Raw genomic sequence first — 20,048 nt, 5'->3', positions numbered from 1 at the left:
AACTCTTTTTAGCCCGTCACTATGAATCCTCTGAATGAAGATCGCCGTTCCGCCCGGGGAACATCCCTAACACTTTCCCCTCCCGACTGCGAGGGCGCGCGTTCCGGATAGCGAGGCGCTCGCAGCCCGTCAGGGCTCGCTCCAGAGCAGCGGCGGGCACCGAGGCGCAAGGGCGCCCGGCCCGGGACGAGCCGGCGGAGGGCCGGGCCTGCCGGCCATGGGGAGGCGGGGGACGGGGCGCTGTCCGTCAGGGCCCGCGCCGAGCTCCGCGCTCCGCCAGCCCCGGCGCCGCCTCTGAAGTTTCCCGCGCGGAGCGTGTGCGCTCGGGCCGCGGGCCGGTCCTGCCCCCGGGGCGGAGAGGGGCGCGGGCGCGGCGGCCGCAGGCGGGCGGCGGGCAGCGGCGCGGCGCCTGACCGCAGGGCTCCGCTCCGCTCCCGAGGATGCTGCGGGGCGATGCCCGGCGACAGGGAGGACGAGATCTGCCAGAAAGCGCTGCAGCTCCTGGCCGAGCTGTGCTCCGTCGGGGCGGTGGAGAACGAGAACTGCCGGGATTTCATCTACTACCTGCGGGACAGAGCCCGGCCCCGCCTCAGCGACTCAGGTACGGCCGCCGACCTCGGGGGCGCGGGCACCGGCGGCCTCCCTCCGGCCCCGGCTGCGGGAGGAGGGCGAGCTCCCCCGAGCATCCCCGGGCGGCCGGGAGCCGCGGGGAGAGGCCTGCCGGCAGCGGGCGGCCGCGCGGGGAAGGAGGCGGCGGGGGGATGCTCCAGAGCCGGGCGGGTTTGCCCGGCCCGGCCGGGGGAGGACGCCGGTGCGAGCTCGGTGCCGCCAGGCTCGGTTTTAGCGCCCGGCGCTGGGGGAGATGCGAGCCCGAGCCCGCAGCGCTCCCCGAGCCCGCGGCGGGTGCGGCAGCGCGGGGGGCGGGCGCGCAACTTCGCGCGGGCGCTGCCGCCCGGAGCGGGTCGGAGCCGCCCTGGCCGGCGCCAGGGCTGCAGGGCCGGCGGCCCGGGGCTGCCCCGCCGCTCCCCCGGCTGCCCGGCGCTCGGGGCGAAGCGGCCAGGCGCTTCGCTGCTCGGTTTAAGCGGAGGGCGGTGTAACGCAAGTGCCCGGTTCCGTGTGCCGTAAGCTAACAGGAGTGTTCCCGGCGTGTCTGTAGGAGATGTGGGGATGTAGGTCTGACAGGATGGACACTGGGTTGGGATCTGGGTGTTTGTCAGGGTTATGGCTTCCACATCGTGGCATAACACTCTTACTTAAAAACTTTAACTTAAGGAAGCTTTCTCGTAAGGAAGCTGAGCTCTAGCTGCACAAAACCAGGAAAGATTGAGGATTTGTCTCTGGATGCAAGGGAAGGGCAAATTGCAGTTTAGAGTAGGAGCTTATTATATTTATTTTTACATCATCAAGTTGAGGTTGCTCAGTATGGGGAGAAATTTAGTGAGTTAAGACAGAAGTTGATAAACGTTTGCAGTACTGGGAAGCCTTGCTGTTAGATCAGCAAGTCATCACAGCACAGTATTCATTGCTTCGTTATTCTCTGAAATAAATCAGTCTATTTAGCACAGGGCAGTCTAATGACACTCTTTTCTGTAATTTAATAGCCTGAAGTAACACTCAGAGTGCAACTTCCTGACAAATCCTTGGATATGCTGGAGGCCTGGAGAAAACAAGTAAAACTAAATAAAAAAATACTCAAGGGAGGAAAAAGATGTGCTGTCACAATAAATGAATAAGGAATTTTCCATCATTCAGTTTGCTTGCATCCAAAGCTATTTGCAGCCATTCTGGCTTTTCACTACTTAAAATATTCAAATTGGAGTGATTCATGCTATGTTTGATAGGGTTTCTTTAAAAGTAGGCAAATTTAATTGTTTGGTTCATATAGGCAGATTTAATTACTTTGTTCATATAAGCAGTAATTTTAGGACAGACACCTGTGATTTTCTGTAATTTTCATTTACTATAGGATCAGTCATGTATTCGTATATCAGGTCATGATTCCAAAGCCGTCTGCTTAAATCAGTGCTGGCTTTGGATACAAAACTACTTGAAATGCATGTGGAGACTTTAACCTCCGCCACTTGGATAACAGCTTTTCAGATTTCTTTCAGAAGCTACCTGCTTTTTTTTTTTTTAATCAGCCCCAGGCAAAAGGAATACCTGGCATCTGTTTGAGAGTGATTTTAAAACATGGTGTGCTCAGTAAAAATTTATCACCTCTACCTAAAGATGGAAAATTAAAAAAAAAAAGTGTGTTTATTTCTACCTGTTTTTCTTGAACTCATATTACACAACAGCCTTCTGGTGTTGTTGGGAACCTGCTCGATTACACAGAGCAGCAGTCCCTAACCTTCGCCAGCCAATGTGCAACAGCCCTGAGCAATTATGCTGCAGGCAGCATCTTCCCATTGGCCTCAATCTGAACGTTTTTATTTTTTGCAGCTGCAGCCAGTCTCAGAGGGTCTAGCAGGCAACATGTTACCCATAAACCCTGGCTTGGTAAATAGTTCTGTGAGGTGGTCGTGTCAGGAATTTGTTCATTTACCTAATTATCTCACATTTCTTTGATTAAAATGTGTTTCTTACCCCAGTATGGCTGTCCATGTGGCTTGTTTGGCTGGTCCCTAGTTGTGGTGCTGTGGGCTGTAAGAAGGCAGTGCACATGACTTCCAAAATGAAGCAATAGTCACAGTGAAAGGGCAGTAAACAACACTGACCAAACCCAGCTTGCTGTGTGTAGTGAGTTTCATTGACTTAACAAGGGCAAAATAGCCTTAAAAAGCCCTGCCAGCTGATCCATTCCCTTTCCAGCCGCTAGAGGCCTGAGTAGGGATGTGGAGGAAGGTGGTGCTGAAGGACAGCGTCTCCTTACCGGAGCTGGGCAGATGATGAAGCTGTCCTTGCTCCGGCTTCCTGCCCCTTGTGTGAAGGTGATGTGCTTGAGTCAAAATGAACAACTGGCTCTTAGGCCACCCAAACCAGCAATCTAAAAAGATCTGCAGCATCAGAGTGGAGAAAAGTGCATGATTAAGTATCTGATGAGGTGCTTGAGTAGGCATTGTACGGGATTAGTGCATGGGGACATGTCACCATGATATTTTTAAGAAAATCCTTTGCTAGGATTTTTCTCCTATTCTAGCTGAGAAGCCTCAGAAAAGAAATGCAAACATTAACTATCTGATGGCTGTGGAATGTGGTCTGGACATTGTTTACCAACATTGTTTATCTTTCATTGGTCCATGTGAGTTGTTTTCACTCGATGATCAATCACAGCCACCTGTGTCGAAGCTGTGTGCAGTCACAAGATTTTGTTATCATTCTTTTTCCTTTCCAGCTTTCTGTTGGATCTTTTCTCTCTATCCTTTTTAGTGTAGTTTTAGTGTAGCATTTTAATATAATATAATATCATAATATAATAAATAAGCCTTCTGAAACATGGAATCAAGATTCTCATCTCTTCCCTCGTCCTGGGACCCTCGAACACAACCATAGGGACATGCTTTGAAAAGTGTTTCTGAAATGAAGTGGACACTGGCCCAAATCCCTGGTGGGTATGCAGCACCTTTGGCTGAAGCCACTCATGGATGTTGGCTCTGTCCCCTGTCAGGAGTTGTTGGAAAAACCCAGCCCTAACTGGGGGAGGGAGGGAGGGAGCTGAGGGGCTGCTGAGCCTGGTGCCAGCATCTGTGTCCAAGCTCAGCCTCCCGGCGCCCCTCAGCCCCAGCACGGAGCAGCCAGATCCCTGGAGATCCACTCCTCTCCTGCCTGACATCTGATGCACTTGGCTGTGTGACTCAGGCCAGGAGGGGACTGGATGCTTGTGGTGTGTGCCACACCTTTATTTTTCGGTTTTTCAGTATATTTCAGCTGTTTTCCCCTGTTTTGGGGAGTGCTGCACATGCTTCGAGCACGAGTTTAAGGGCTAATGAGGGCTGGGTTTAACATTCTGGTCCACTGGATTTCAAGGGTGACACGACTGAGTCAGATTTTAAAGCTTTTCAGAAAACTAAAAATGCAAATTATGCATTTAGTGAAAAATCTTCAATTAGTTCAATAAGAGTTATATGTCAGAGCAACCTTGAAAATCCCCAAAAGGCATCCTTAGGCATTTAGATACCTTAATAAGCTGACTTGTTTTCTGTTCCATCGTAAAATGTCAATAATATTTCTGTATCATTGAAGGGCTTTATGAGGGTAAATTGCAGAGTCTGAACACATCTGGTATGTAATACATTCATAAAGGAGAGTCAGATGGATCTCTCAGAGATATTTGAGTAAAAACAATGTTTGTCATGTGGGCATTTGAAGACAACCACTCAAGATCATGGAATATCACCCCGTGATACATGATAAAGCAAATATTGTAGAGCAGCAATGAGAAGAAGTCCTTCAGTGTGTAAAAAAGAAAAATACAGTAAACCAAAACAACAACAATAAAATCATGAAAGGCTGACCATTAAAAGAAGAATTAGGACAAAAGAGATGTTTGTGAAATAAGGGTTCTAACAAAAGGCCAGGCTACTAATCATATGGAATTTTTCATTACTTTTGTAGTGGAAAAATTATATAAATGTAAATAAAAAGTAAAGTTTTCTGTTGCTTTGGGTTGCACATCTTGAGGATGAGCCATCAAGGTCTTATAATATTCTTAATTGTGTTCTTTAAAATTGACTAATAGGTGCTAAAACAGAATAAATGATTAATATTGTGGGCATAGCGATGGTGGAAATGTTTTACAGGTCATAAGTATGAGGTCAATATTTCACAGTGACAGAAAGCCAGATTTCAGTACTCGATGGAGGTAAAGATAGTTGACAGTCAAGAAATTAAAAAATCTAGGAGTAGAAATGGGATGGATATTGGAGACAAAATGTATGAGAAATTGCAATTATGGTCTTGCAGTAGAATTTAAGCATTTTATGAATCAGTACTTCACTTTTTAATGTCTACTTTCAGCTCCAGGACAGAGAAAAGCACAAAGAAACAGAAAGCCAAAGAGGCATAACCGTGGCCTCCCAGCCCTCTGGTGGAATGTGAGAGCCCAGGTTTTCCAGTTCCCCTAGACTGCTCATTCCCTAGAAAGCTAATACTTGCAATTAAATCATACCTCAGAAAGTTTCCCTTTAATTCAGAACTGAGTTTAAAAACAAAACCTGTCTTCAGAAAGTACTTTATTTCCTTAAAAAGGTATTTTAAAATTTTTATACCTTAAATTACTTCCTGATTTATTTCCATCTCAACCCCCAAATTTTCCAGGAGCATACCAGGCTGCAGAGTTTCGTCAAGATACTAAGTATATCTAGATTTATCTAGATAAATTCAAAAAGCATTTGCAAGTTTTAAAGACATGAAAAACGCTTGAGTGGGTGAAATAACTTCCAGTATGTTTTTTAATTTTATTTTCCTCAGTGTGAGCTGATGCTCTCCATATTTTAAAATTTTCTTTTCCTGATAGTATTCAATGTGTCCTGCTAGTGCAAGACTTTATAGGACAGAGGACAAGTGTAAATCATATTTCCTCTCTTGAGGTCAAATGAATGAACATGTGTGAGGCCCAAGTTCCTTTGGGTTTTGAGAACCAAAGTGCTCTTTCAAGAGTTGAAAAAACTACAACGATGTTATGTATTTAAGACTAAAAATAGGTATTCAGTTTCTCTTTTGAAAAGTCAGAACAAGCTTGAAGAAGGTAAAAACAATTACTTCCTGTTGCTTGAATTCTAAAATTCTCTGCTAGTTTAATTCCCTCTAAACACAGAGGCTCTCAGAGACTTTCCTGTCATACTGGAGAAGTTTAATATTGTTTTTCTCCTTGGAAATATGTTTTAAACAGATAGCTAAATTTTGAAACAAATTGTAGAAAAGAGCAAATCATGTTCAAAGTAAAGGGACTACCTGTGTGCTTAATAATGACTTGAAACTATAATTAAGGTAAATCAATTTAAATAAAAGTAAAGGTCTGAATTTATTATAACAGCATGTTACATTTTCCTGGAATGCATTTTTGTTCTTTTGCAGCTAACCTAAAGAATTGTAGGTGTTTAAGTTATGACTTACTCTTCAGAACCAGAGAAAAGGACGACTACAAAGATTTTCCTCATGATAAAACCGCGCTTTGATCAGGCTGGAACACAGTCATGTTAAATACTCTTCAGATATGAAAGAGCCCTGCTCTACTGAGATCACTTTCTATTTTCCAGACATGCAGAGCAGCTGCACTTTAACTGGAGAAGCCAAACATGAGGAGGTTTTCTGTAGTCCCTGTGACCCAACCTCGCTCCACTGCTGTCCCATGGCTGCTCCTGCACACTGTAGGGAGCAGAAATGTTTCAAGTCTGTGAGAAAAAGGCAAAAGGAAGGTGGCTTCCAGCCCTTCTTGGCCTCTGCATCCAGATTCAGTACAGTTGTGGAAAGTAGGGGCTTCCATTTCCGTTTTGGTTTTAGTCCTCACTTATATGGGGATTTCACCAAATGTTTGCTGTTTACGGTCTGCCTTATACCCTGAAACTACAACAATGTGTAAGACTGTGTTAAATAGACTGATGCCAACTACACCTCTTTGTATTTAACAGAAAAAAAATGTGTTTACTCAAATGTGACACATATATAAAAATGTTTACTCATATACGACGCATATATAAAAATGTGTTTACTCATATATTACATGTGTATAAAAATAATACTTATTTCCTGAAGTCATTGCAAGCCCATTTGTGAAGTAACACTACAAGTTGGAATAACATGCTAACTGAATCAGGAATCAGTTATCTCTGCAGCCACACAGTTTATGCAAGTCTCTTCCAAGTGTGCAGGGAACATGAAGGAAAACAGCTTATTTTCAGCTGTGAATAACAAAGATATTATCACTGAAAACAGCCTGAAGAGTAATGACTTTGGAAAATTAGGATGCCTAGATAGCATACAGTCTGTCTTGCACCTGAATTCCTGTGCTAAGTGCCAGTTTTGCTGATGAAGAGCAATAGGTTAATTTAGCCCTTGTACATACAAACTGGTTTTGCCACTAAATCTTGATCACTGCATTTGTCACACCTCCTGTTTCAATGGGGTTTGCATGTTTCTCCTAGATGGAGGGAGAGGGGAAATGATTTTCTAATTATGCTTTCCTTAGAGTTGCCCATAATCTTTGTGCAGGCCACAGTTTACATTTGTCACCAAAAGCTCCGATTGCTTAAGCAGAGATGCTATTGTAACAGATTTATGGGTTATTGATTCCTAAAAAACCCATGAACTTGTGTTACAATAATGACATTTTTATTATTTTATTACGGTAGAATACTAAATTGTTAGGTATTTGTGATCCACACATTAATGACCCAAGTACAAATGATCAGCCACATGTTGCCCCAGATAGCTTTCTGGAAAATTCCTTTCCAAACTAATTTGTGTGAGTTTAATTACACTGACAATTCAGAGACCTAGAAATGTAAGTCCAAAATTATTGCTGTCATAACAGCAGATCTGCTTAAACTCAGTCTCGAGGCTGTGCAGCTCTCTACCAGCTTTGATGTGAAATATGTAGAGGCTGAGCACAAGCTGCAATTTATGTATTTTTGTTTAAAACCACATTTCTAGGGTTTAGCTCTTCCCCCACTGAAAATAATGATCATTGTTGATGTAGTGCAAAGCTGTACTTAAGAACATTGCACTGTACATTTTTTGCTATATTTTGTCATTCATTTAAGCTCTTCTGTGTCTTTATTTAGACCAAAGAGATAAAGAGAGATTATTTTGACCTAAAGCTTTATGTCTCTTTCATATTGCTAGCAAAATTTTAGTCCAAGGGATAAAAATTTAGAATAATTAATTACAGATGCTGTCAGTTGCAACTGCAATTCCTAAAGTTCATCGTTTTACAAGATCAATCTTTTTTGCATGCTTTTGTAGTATTGTTAAGTAGACAGTACTTGATCTATTTATTTGGAGAGTACAGAAATAAAGTGTTGTTCATAACAGGTGGTGGTTTGCACATTTCTTACATTTGCTATTGTAGTCGCACTGGGTATTGTGTGGCTTAAGCTGCTCAAGATGTTCAGCTTCTCTCTTTTTTTGGATTTAGGCATTCACTAGCCAAGTGAGATCAGTTTGGCTTCCTTTGGCTGACATGTACACTGCAGGATTTGATCCTGTGCACCTCCCAAGGTTAGCTGGAATTCAGAAACGCAGGAGATGCAGTCAAAACTGGCATGTATGTGTCTGTATGTTTTAAGCCAATTTACAGCTGATGTGTGTCTACCAAAGCTAAATGTTGGAAGAGTCTATAACCTGTCAGAAAAAACTTCCAGATTATTGCTGTAAATCCACCATGCTAACAAAAAAAAGTCAGGCACTAATGATTTTGGAGTTAAAACTTTCAAAGGGCTTTTTCAAAAACCTTCCAAATTTCTTTTTAAAGTAAGAATAATGAGGATTTGAAATAGGATAATTCCTGCCAGGATACTTTCTCACTTTCCTTTTGTTCTTGTTGAGTTTCATGCATTCAAAAAGAAAGCCTTGCTGACTTCCCTTGGATATAAGTTTCTTCAGTTCGTTAGATGTCCATCAGGGAGTTTGTTTGGAATACCCTAATTCTATCTTACAGACTGTGAAAATCCCTAAATATTTCCTTTCCAGCTATGATGGACCTCTCCTGTGTGTATACAAACCAGTTAATATTTAACTTTGAAAATTTCTTCTGGTAAACCAGTCTTCATCATTCTCATCCAGGTTACTTTGTGTCTGGTTTCTCCATCCCTTTTCTAAATTACATGTGTGTATACACCAGTGTTCCATGTGTTTGCCCCTTGGGGTGTTCCCACTCCGTTTCTCATTTTATTTACTGCCCTATTTTTAATCTCTTTTATTCATCTCTGTTTTAGTTGTTTGACTTCAGCAATATAGTTTGTTTGCTTCTCACACTGAGTGAAATTTCAGAATGCAGTGAGAGTCTCAGTAGCTTTGTGATCAGTCAGTACATAAAGTTTGACCTGTCTTACACCTTTCTTGTCTCACTGGGCATCTGCCTGCAGCTGTATAAAATTCCTTTAGAGCTCCCTTTTAAAACTTTCTGCTTCTTTTGTTTTTTGCAGGAGGTTCATGGCTATGGAGTTCATGGTTTCATGAGTACAGATTAGGACATTCCAAAAGCTGTTTCTCACATCTATCCAATTTTATAAATAATTGCAACTTGTAATTCTGTACAAATTATCCCACTATTACAGTAAGGAATGTACAATGCAAATTAGAAAATGATCAATGAGACCAACATTCTTATGATCTTCTGCTTCCATTTGTAGCAGATGTTTTACCCATTTGAAAGAGGAGTTTATTTTTTTCCCCCTAGAGAAGTGAAATGGATAAGATTAATGCTGAGTTATTCCCTCTCTTTTTGGGAAGCCTACCCTGAATAGGCTGATCTCAAGTGTTCATTATGCTAAGTTCTCTCTGCACAGCAGTAAGGAAAAGAGAGTTTCCTGAGCCTGGCTGCAGGGAAATGCAGCAGGTATTGAGTTGTTCTCACTGAGTGCTCTCCTCTTCCCTCTAGTAGGGCTGATGTAGGATATGTGTAACAGTGGCATTACCTGCTCTAAAGAGATTTTAGGTCCATTAGCAGCTAAATATAAGAGAAAACAGAGCTGGTATTGCTTCAAAAATATGTAAAGCCCTAAAGAGAAAATTCTCTTAAAAGTACAATTCTATTTTTTTTTAAGCTATACCAATTTACTTGGGGTAATACAAGACACAAATCTAAACCAGTTGCTCAAATTTTGTTTTCTTCTGTGATTGTGCTCTCTCCTGCAGTAGATCATGCCACCAAGAAAGGATACTATTTCTCCAGATGCCACAAGGCATCCATGATAACAAAAGTCTAATGTAAACTTTTCTTCCTTTTTGTTTTCATTTTAAGTTGGCAAACATTAAAGATGACTAATGAGTTAAAAAAAAAAAAAAGCAGAGGTGAGAAATTAGGTTTAGCAGGTAAACAGAAGGTGAGGGGCTGGCCCAGTTTTTTCCATTTCTTTTCTTTGTTCCAAGTTCAGGGGTGTTTCACAAACTTGCCCTTTTTTTGTCCAGGTTTTTGAAACTTTTTGAGCTTCTTTGTGGAGTTTTATGTAGGAAAAAAAAAAAAAAAAGACAAAGCGAACCTGTCCAAATTCTTTGTCTTGGTGTGCTTTCACAGATTTGTTTGCTGAGTGGTGGGATTTTTGTGGGTTCAGTAGCTTTTTAAGCCAGCCTGAGAAATCAGGATTTGATGCTGACATTTGGTCTGTGGCTAATAAGGAAAGAGAAGGCTTGGCCATTGTGGCTTCCCGTATTCTGGAAAAGCTGTCACCTTGACTCTTCCCTGTGCAGCAGCACCACTGTTGCTGCCAGCTTCTCTTAGCTGCAGAAGGTGTAACATTTTTATATCTGCTCTCATTCTCAAGTTAATGTCTTGTTCCTGCCTACCTTATTCGTTCTGTACCTGTCTCTTGTTCTGTTGCCATTGTGTTATAAAGAGCAAATTGACTAGTCAAGATGATTTCTTTCCTGCTGCTGCTAGGAGCCAGTGATGATAAAATAGCTGAAAGCAGTTCCCAAAATAGCAGTGCACAGGTATAGGTTTGCCAGAATGATTGGATGGTGATTACTCTATAGGTCCTTCTGTAGTGTTACAAGTCAGACCCAGCACTGTGAACAAAAACTGCTCTTTCTTCCTTTGATGGATTTTTCTTCCTTTTTTTTATCCTTTTCTTGGGAGCTGTAAACCAGAACAGACCTTAATAGCAACAGGACCAGCAGCATCTTCAGCTCCTTCAACTTTTTTTTTCCTTCCTAGATTAGGGGGAAGCATTTTTTCACCCTCAGGAACATCCAAAATTCAGTCTCAGGTTTCACTTCTTATCCTAAAGGCTCAGCGCACTGAGAGATGAAACAGTAATTGTGTTAAAAAGGAAGGCTTGGGATGTAACATTTTTTGGTCATTTGGCGGTTTTACCTCCCTTTTTTCTGCACCCCTCTCTGTGTGGAAGATTTACAGTGGTAGTTGTTGCCATGGTACTAAGCAGGACGAGGTGTCTACTCCAGCCTCAAAACTGGATGTTTACGGCCGTATTGTGAAAAATTATCCCTTCTGACAACTCGGGGTTGTTTACGCGGAATTAGCACGCCACTCTTCTTCTTCCAAAGTGAAAAGAGGCTCTTCAGGTCATTCCCTGTGTGTCAAGACAAATGTGAGCTTCAGCAGTGCTGGAAAAGCCTCGGAATCAGCTCTGTCCTTCCACTCCCTCATTAGCTGATCAAATGAGCAACCGCTTCACGCCCTGCCGAGCAGCTGATTGGCCTTGGAGGGAAGAAGCATCTGAAGCAGTATTAATGTTTCATTCAAAATCATGAGAGCCAGGGAGGAGGGGAATTAGGGAATTCAAAACCCCAAATCAGTACTGCCTTTTATTTCACCAGGTCCTGTTCTCTTGAGCAGCATCCCAAATTTTCTCCCACACTGGATTTCTTCTCAGGATGGTCTTGCTACCTCTGTGAGCTGTTTTTGCCAAGGGTAAATTTAACGGCTCTCTTCCCTTTGCTTTTCTTTCTCCATTGTCTGCTTCTTCTTCCCAGCCCTGTTGATAGTATCTGCTATGGCATATGCTGTTCAGGAGATGGAGAGACAAAGAAACTGTGCAGTCCCTCCATCCTCTTCTCTTTTCCTTTCTCAAGTCTTCACTGCTGCATCAAGGCTGGTGAAAACCCCTTTTTATTTTCTCACCAAGAAAATCATATCAGAAAGCTGAGAAATTAGTGTCTTAAAATGCTATCTCAAAGATATGTGGGCAAACTGGATGTGATAAAGCAATCAGTAAAGGAGTGTAGTGGATTGCATGACAGCAAGAACAGCCAGCTGCATCTGAGAAATATGCAAGTCCTTGGACTCCAGCAGTATAAAACTTCCCAAGCTGTAAAAGAAGAGCAATCCTTTCTCTTTTGTGGCAGTCCTGGTGGTTTGAAACATAGTTGGCAACTAATAATTGCAATTGACGTTAAAAGAAACATCACCTCACAGTGGGTATTCACATAATATCTTGGATTCCTTGTGCGTAGTATAGCACGTGCCGTGGTTGTTAAATTTGCAGATGTTGCTAATAAATAAAAATAGTTTTATTAGGACAGGAATAGAAAAAACATTAGATACAGAAGTGTTGCATAACCAGCCTTGATGAGCAGGGAAGTTCCCCTTCTGCAGCGTTCAAGAAGTACTGTTCTCAGTAAATGACAGCAAATAGATCCTAAATCCCGAGGTCATCCTGAGGTAAATATTAATACTGCTCTTTTCAAAAACCCAAATGTTGATTTTTCTTTTGCCTGTTAACCTCTGGAAAAAAATAAGGGGAAAAAGCAAGCTTTGACAGAGTATTTCCTGACTCAGCAGTTGAATGGAGGGAACGATGCTGACGCACTTGGTTCAAGGTAATGGAAGGACTGAGGAGGACTGTGGACACACAAAACAGAACAGGAGGTGCCTGGCTGTAAATCCTGCCAATCAAATATTACCCAAAAATCTGTTAGTACAAATGTGTTTGACTCAGGGATGTTTTTTAGAGACAGGAGTCATGCTTTAGTTGGCTGCCATAGATTACTAGTTGGGGACTGTTAAAAACAAGGCTGTTTTTTTGAATTGTGCACTTCAGATGCGATCTTGTAGAAATCTGTCAGTGCTGGTTTTCCCTACCCTTTCAGCTGGTTTTTCAGTAGTGTTATGCAGTAAAAATTCCATCTAATGCCCTGTCTGTAATCAGCAGAGAAAGCAGGGCATGTCTCAAGTGTGATGTCAGTAAAGCATTGAGCAGAAAAAGGCCTAAAAAGCAGCCAAGAGAAAACTGTGGGCCCAAGGATTTAGGTGGAAAGTAGCCAGCCTGAATATGGCTCACTCTATTTTCATAGCAAACACCAAATAAGAGCCTGGGCTTTGCTGGAGCCTCTCAGCACTTTACTCTTATAAATAATAAACAGAATACATTTTCCTCCTGTGTGGGTTAGCAAATAGAAATATGCCTCTGTTATCAGCAAGGAGGCCATAATTGAGAGGCAGTGATTTTGTGGAATACACATTCAAATAGGACAAATAAAAGCATGAGGAGTATTTCAAAAGTTCTATTTCTATGCTGGATTTCATATGTTTAGCTATGGAATTTATTCATGATACCTTTTTGTAAGCTTGGATTTCCATTCTCAGACTCAAATCATGCCACTCACTTCAGCCCGTATCTGACACAGCAACAGCTTTAACAGGGTATCTTTAGGTAATCTTTTGCATATCCCAGCATTTTGCTGTTTACTGCCCCATTTTCAGCATAATTTCAGAGTTTTGAGTGTTTGCTTTCATGGCCTAGCAAATGCACATATTGGTGTGACACCATTTGAGACTGAAACTGAAAGGAATGTGGTCATGGTAATCCTGTTCACATTATTGTAGCAGAAATGCAGAATAAAACGTATTTTTCTTGGAGAGGGACATATGCCCCATTTCCAGTTTGTGTCCCATTCACATTTGGGATTAAAGAGTGTCTTTTTACTGGCTCTATTTACTTATTCTTAAGGATATCTATTTATTTATTCATTTCAGTATGCCTCAAAGTATGTTGTACTCATGTTTAGGAAACTTTAAGAATTAATTACCCACGTCTTACATGAACATCCTCTAGAGAAATTACAATGGGTAACTCTACTCAACAACCCACTAACAGCACAACTTCCACAAGTCTGGAGTTTTGGAACATGCAGTTTTTGGAAGTGCTTGGTCCTTTTCCTTTCTTCTTTTCTGTCAGTTTTTTTCTTAATGAATGTAATATCATGCTTACAAGTAAAAAGTTTTCTATTTTCTTAACATTCACATTTAATCGCATTCAAAAAATTATTCATTTTTTCCTACTGTCATCTGAGTCAGCCCAATGGTGGGAATTGTTTTGATTTTAAGGACATAGAATCACAAGGACTTCCTGAGAAAAAGATATGTACAAGCACCTGAGTCTAAAGAAAATATTTAATGTACTGTTCATGTAATTCAGTTTTAGGTATTTTTTTCCCTAATACAATCAAATTATCAGACAAATTATTTTATTTTCTTCTTTCAACCGCATTTCTTTATTTATTTTGAGGGGCCATGTGGAACCAGGATAAGAAATAGATACTGGTGAGTGCCTTATCTACCTGTGTTGAATGACAAAGAAAAAAGTGCCAAGTTCTCAAAAATTATCCTAAAATCATTCCACTGAAGTGGCTCAAAAGTTAGCAAATCCCATCAGTGTATTCCAGCTAGCAAGAAAAGTGGGGTGTAGCTGTCTCTGGAGAAATGAGAACCCCCATTACTATTTTTAGAGAGCAGAAGATGAAAAAACTGTGGCTATAAATTTACCATCCATTGTGTTCGTTTTTCCCTTAGAAGTAGCAGAACTTTTTAAGTTCTTCAAAGCCAAGGAAAACCCCAGATTTGAGAGCAATCCAACTGAGCAAGTCTTGGAGGAGGAGAGAAGACATGAAAGCTCAGTGTTTCCACTTCTCCTAAGTATCCCACAGCAGTGGTGCTCTGGTTTTTAGGAACAAGGGGCTGGCACCATCTCCTTTACACTCCTTGTAATTCTGGGAGGGAGATGAGGAGAGCAGTGGTTCTCCCCTTGGAACAGGCCCGAGGAAGAGCAGCCATGAGTCTGCTCATGGTCCCTTCTCTACATCCCATTTGTTTGTGTGCATCCACCTGGAGAGCCTGGTGCGTGCATCATGTGAAAAGTGTATCGCTGATTATAATTGAACTCATCTTAAAAAAACTGTGCCATACCCCGTGATTATCATTTCTCTGCTGAGGTTGTTTATCTTCTCTTTCTTGTTTATTGCTTGAGTGAAGGTAGCACATTTGAAATTCTGTTTTTGAAGTAGGATACTGTGCAACTGGTGGTATTTCACTGCAGAATAACCCCCAGAGGGATTTGTAATCCCCTGGTACTATCATCCAATAGTGAGCCAAACTGAATAATGAGCTCGGTGCTATGAATTCAGCCTCATACTCAGCCTCATTCTGCATTGCTTAGAAATTAATTAATTATTCCTCTGTATTTATGCTATCAATGACATCCAGAGGCTGGCCTAAACACTCTGGAGCCACTGGCAGCAGCAGCAGCAATATCTGTACATGCATGTATTTTTATGTACAGATATTTTGGTCTCCCTCTTTATATATGTGCCTGTAGACTGTCTTTTAAGGGAGCTGTTACTGCATCTTCCCCACAGCTAGACACATGCAGACAGTACATGCTGGACATCAGTCAAAGATACACAATGACACATAGTTTGCTATTAATGTTTACAGGATTTGGAATGTTGAAATTGATTTTGGCACTGAAAGTGCAGCCTGGTAAATTGCTTGTCACCCTTGTTTCATCCCCAGTCTCATTGAGAATCTCATATGCAATTAACCATAATTGCTATACTGTATTTACTCTGAGGCACACAGCACATTGCTGGTTTGTTGTTTGGTTCTCAAAAATGGTGAGTTAATTGCTTACAAAAACACAACTCAAAGTAAGGGGACCTTTGTGGTGAGGGACTTTTCCTCAGAGTAGAAAATTACGGAGACTTTAATATCGTCCATGTTCCAAACTCATGGTCCTCCTGCACTTGAAATTGCCCTCGCTTCAGGGACAGGAACTTGTGTATAAAGGCATGACAAGTCAATCTCCATTGCCAAACTGTGGGACACAGCAAGAAGAGCTGGATTCTCTGCACACCAGGATCAAAGTTAACAAGTTCTTGTGCTGTCTGTAAGACAGAGCAATTCCTTCTGCATATGGAACTAGGCAGGAGTTCTTTAAAGGAATGTATTTGCTCCACATCCTCTGGGTCACAAGGTAGAAGCAGCACTGAATGGCTCACATGAATTCCTCTGCCAGTTTATCCTGGCAATATCTTCTGTTTAAACAGCCAAGGCTCCAGAATTAGCATGGACTGTCTAGAAACCTCAATAAAACGAAGTGCTTTGCCAAGAAACAGGGAAACAGTCTAGGACAGAAAAAAAAAAAAAAAAAGAAAAAAAAAAAAAAAAAAAAGGAATGAAGCCCTTCTCACAGATCAACAACAGGAATCTGCAAAATTTTCCTCCCCAGGAATGAAGAGCTGCATTGTCTCCTGCTGTCATCCAGGGGCTGGATGCGGGAGGACAGGTCTTGTTCTCAGGTTTAGGATGGGGGCACCTGCTCTTTTCATGTGGCAATGGGTTGGTCAAGGAAGACCTAATCAGAAATTTCATTGCTATCCTTGCTAAAGCAGAGGATACTCTTCAGTCCCTCATGTTAAGAAACTAGCTGTTCTAATTTTTTTCTGGAGAAAATAATTTTAAGAGGTAAGATACAGATCGAGCTAAATTAACTTAATTAAAGAAAATGCAAATCCAGTTGAATACATTTTCTAGTGGAGAATGTAGCTTCTACTTCATGCAGCACAAAATATCTCCAAGAGTCTGGATTTGACAAATAGTGGCAATAATTGTATGTCTAAAACATTAAAAATATCTTTTATCAGAATACTGGATGAAAAAAGGAAATTTTTTTTTCAACTCTTGCAAATTGATAAAAACAAGCCTAAATACCATGAACTGATTTCCAGGATATTCAAACTAGTTTAGATCTTACTTTTCATCCAGTTAATTATTTTGCTATTCTCCATTCAATTAATTATCAGATTAAGGTTCTTATGTAATATGTAAAATGGTCTTTTGATAATAAAAGATTATAAAAGAAATGCTGCAGAGTTTGCTTCAGAAGAAAGCTCAGCAAGATTGAAATCTGCAGAATTCCAACTTGAAAGAGGCTATTAACTTTGGTAGCAATTGCATGTACCATTACAATTCATATTCCACAAGAAAATGGGGTGCATCACTTGGGGCATAGAAGACAACTACAAATCTTTACTGTAGGAATCATTAAAGATTGTACATAAATACCATTCCTTGTATTTTCTGCTTAGATCTTCCAGAATTGCTACATTTATCAAAATCTCTATTTCAGGTTTTTTTATTACAGTTGTTGATTGTAACTGATTTGGATTGTAGTTGCACAAGAAGGACATGAACCAGAGAAAGGCCAACAGGATGATTAGGGAGATGGAGCATCTCTCCTATAAGGAAAAGCTGTGAAAATTTGGTTTGTTCAGCCCAGAAAAGAGAAGATGACCTAAATGTGGCCTTCCAGTACCTGAAGGGAGCCCACAAGAAAGAGGGAGAGGGACTTTTTACAAGGGCCTGTGGTGACAGGACAAAGGGAAATGGCTTCACACTGAAAGAGGGTAAGTCTAGATCAGATATTAGGAAAAAATTCTTTGCTGTGAGGGTGGTGAGGTCCAGAGAAGTTGTGGGTGACTCATCCCTGGAAGTGTCCCAGGCCAGGTTGGATGGAGCTCTGAGCAACCTGGTCTTTTGGAAAGTGTCCCTGCTCTAGGCAGATGGTTTGGAAGTAGATGATTTTTTAAGTTCCCTTCCAACCCAAACCATTCTATTCATGATATTTCAGTCTTCATGATTCAGTGATATCAGTGATTCATGGTATTTCAGTCTTCCTAGAATCTACTCTGGAAAAAAAAAAAAAAGAAATCCTTCTGTTTTACAACCTAAGAACTGATGCTCAGCATGAGTTTTTTTCCTCTGCAGGGTTGGTGACGTGGCTTTTCAGCTGGCTGTATCACTTTCCTTCTCCAAAATCTGTTCATCCTCTCAGTCCTTCACGTGTTGGCTGTGTGCCTGCTGAAAGCAGGTGCATTTGGAGAAATGACAGCTATCTCAGGACTCAGTTATTTAATTAACTAATTTTTAACTGGCTTATTTGCAAAAGCTGTCCCAGCTGTCTGGTGGTCAGTACCTTGCTTGTGTGCTAAGCAATGCTTGTCAAACTCCCTGCTTCCCTTCTCTTCAGTTGCATCACACTTCTCTAGAAGGAGCTGGAAAGCTGCTAGACTCACAGTGAGGAGTGAGAAGATCCAGGTTCCATTTTTAACTTTTCAAACTGTTCTACAAAGGCTCACCTTGAGAACTGTGCTGCATCTTGGTTTTCTTTTTTCTAAAAAGACATTTAAAGTAACTTTGAGAATTATAAAGGGAAAAGCTACTCAGTGATTAACAGTTTAATCACTGAGATAATTTAACAGCTTTGTTCTATGGTCTACTTGGTATTGTGAATAGAAAAACAAACAATTCTTCAAATATCCACTAGGGTTTCTGAGCACATTTCTGCGCTGTTTACATTCCATTAACATTCTACAGATAGAGATTTACTCACAGTGGTTTCAACTGTATCTATCCAGACACATTTTAATGCTTTCTCACAGCTTTCATGAGTAAATCTTGATTAAAAAAAAAATTTACTCACCCTCTTAGCAATGGCAGATTGATTGATTTAAATTAGGACAGAAGGCTGTCAGTTATGTCTCAGATATATAGCAGAAGTCACTAAACTTAAATAAAGACTGAAAAAAATAGCATGCAAATTGCTCTTTAAAACATTATAAATTACATCTTTCCTATTAAAAATACAAATTTTCGTATCTTCTCCTATTTGTATGATAATTGAAATCATTGGAGAAAAAGATTTTTAATGGACCTTCATGTCATAATCCAGGAGGCCAATATTGTAAATTGATGGACATTAAAGAAGTAACTGTGCATCAGAGAGGTGGTCTGGAGACTTGGACAAGAAAGTCTCAACTCTTTTTCTTAATCACTCATGAAGAGCAATTAAATGATTCCTGAAATCAGGGTCTCATAGGTGCTTAGAAGTTTTAGCTTTGTAATTCTAAGCTCACTGATGACTGATGACATCTTCATTTCATCACAGCATAGAATTTTTTAAGGGTGGAAAAGCCCCTTTAGGATCATTGAGTCCAACTCTTAACCCAGCCCTGGGAATTCCACCACTGAGCCTGGCCCTGAGTGCAGAGGTGCCATGTCTGGACACCTTTTAAACACCTCCAGGGAGGGTGACTCAGCCCTGTAAGGTCAAGGAGGGAAACCTGCATTTGGCTTTCTCTCTCAGCTCCTTACAGCTCCATCAAAACAGAGCAAGGAACGGTGGCTCCAGCCACACACATCTATCCTACTCAACATTAGTAAGCTGTTACACTACTAAAGCCCTACAGGCTTATATTAATAAATATCATTTATTAAGCTTATGTCAGTGGTCATTTTATATGTATTTAATACATATGTCAGAATCTTATCTTTCCACCCATGCTATGTATCTTAGACTTGGTCTTGTGTGAGTGTGTATGTCAGAGGGGAGGGATGGAGAGAGGGAGAAGAACAGAAGGAGAAACCTCTGAACACACAAACCAGAGAAAATGGGTGTGGATCCATCTGCAGTGCTGGAAAAATGGAGTGTATGAAGTGTGCCTGTTCATTGTCATAGAGGGAAATAGATGAAAACCTTCAGGGGAGTTTTAAGATATTAACCATTCATATTTTAGTTGCTGGATATTTTTACATGCATCAAATTAACACACTTCTTTGAAGTGGTTGATACCCTTCAATAGAGTTCAACATGCAGCCATTGCTATAAATTACTTTTTGTATGAGCATAAGAGCTTCTGATCCTTTCTCTGGCCTTAGTCTCTGGTGTTCAGAGGTTTCTTGAGTTGTGGCTCAGAGTGATTTTAAATATCTAAAATAAAAACACCTGCTGCTTTTATTAGGTGTAAAGTCCACCACAAGGCCCCTTTGCAGCTTTTGAAACCCCCAGAGAGATGCAAGGCTAATGTGTTTGGTGAAGTTACTATCAGCCTTAAAACACTGAAATGCTGAAGCGTTGCTATCTTGGCCTTTATGTCAAGATGAATGAAAAATAAATTAACTTCTAGGACAGCAGGCGATTCTTCAGGACTGCATTGGTTGGAAAATACCTGGTTTTACATAGAGGCAGAAGGGCAAAAATAAGCTGTTTTTAATAAATGCTGAATTATCTTCATCTTGATGGTTGCCAGAATTTCTTGCCTTAAAGAACTAGTTACTGATACTGTTCTGTGGCATTTCATTTTCATTATTCTGT

The 20,048-nt window shown here is 41.1% G+C and overlaps 1 protein-coding gene across 1 annotated transcript in view; it reads left to right on the top strand.

The window, feature by feature from the left end:
• The first annotated feature begins 453 nt into the window (after positions 1-453).
• The window catches only part of SYT9 (synaptotagmin 9), a 60,793-nt gene continuing 41,198 nt past the window's right edge, over positions 454-20,048 (top strand). The window contains exon 1 of the mRNA XM_041423265.1: positions 454-601. Coding sequence (XP_041279199.1) covers positions 454-601 — 148 coding nt within the window. The remainder of the gene's footprint in view (positions 602-20,048) is intronic.

The sequence above is a fragment of the Onychostruthus taczanowskii genome, unplaced genomic scaffold (genome assembly GCF_017590055.1).
Source record: "Onychostruthus taczanowskii isolate IOZ18803 unplaced genomic scaffold, ASM1759005v1 scaffold76, whole genome shotgun sequence".
NCBI classification, from domain to species: Eukaryota; Metazoa; Chordata; class Aves; order Passeriformes; family Passeridae; genus Onychostruthus; species Onychostruthus taczanowskii.
This window is presented reverse-complemented; position numbering and strand designations above follow the sequence as displayed.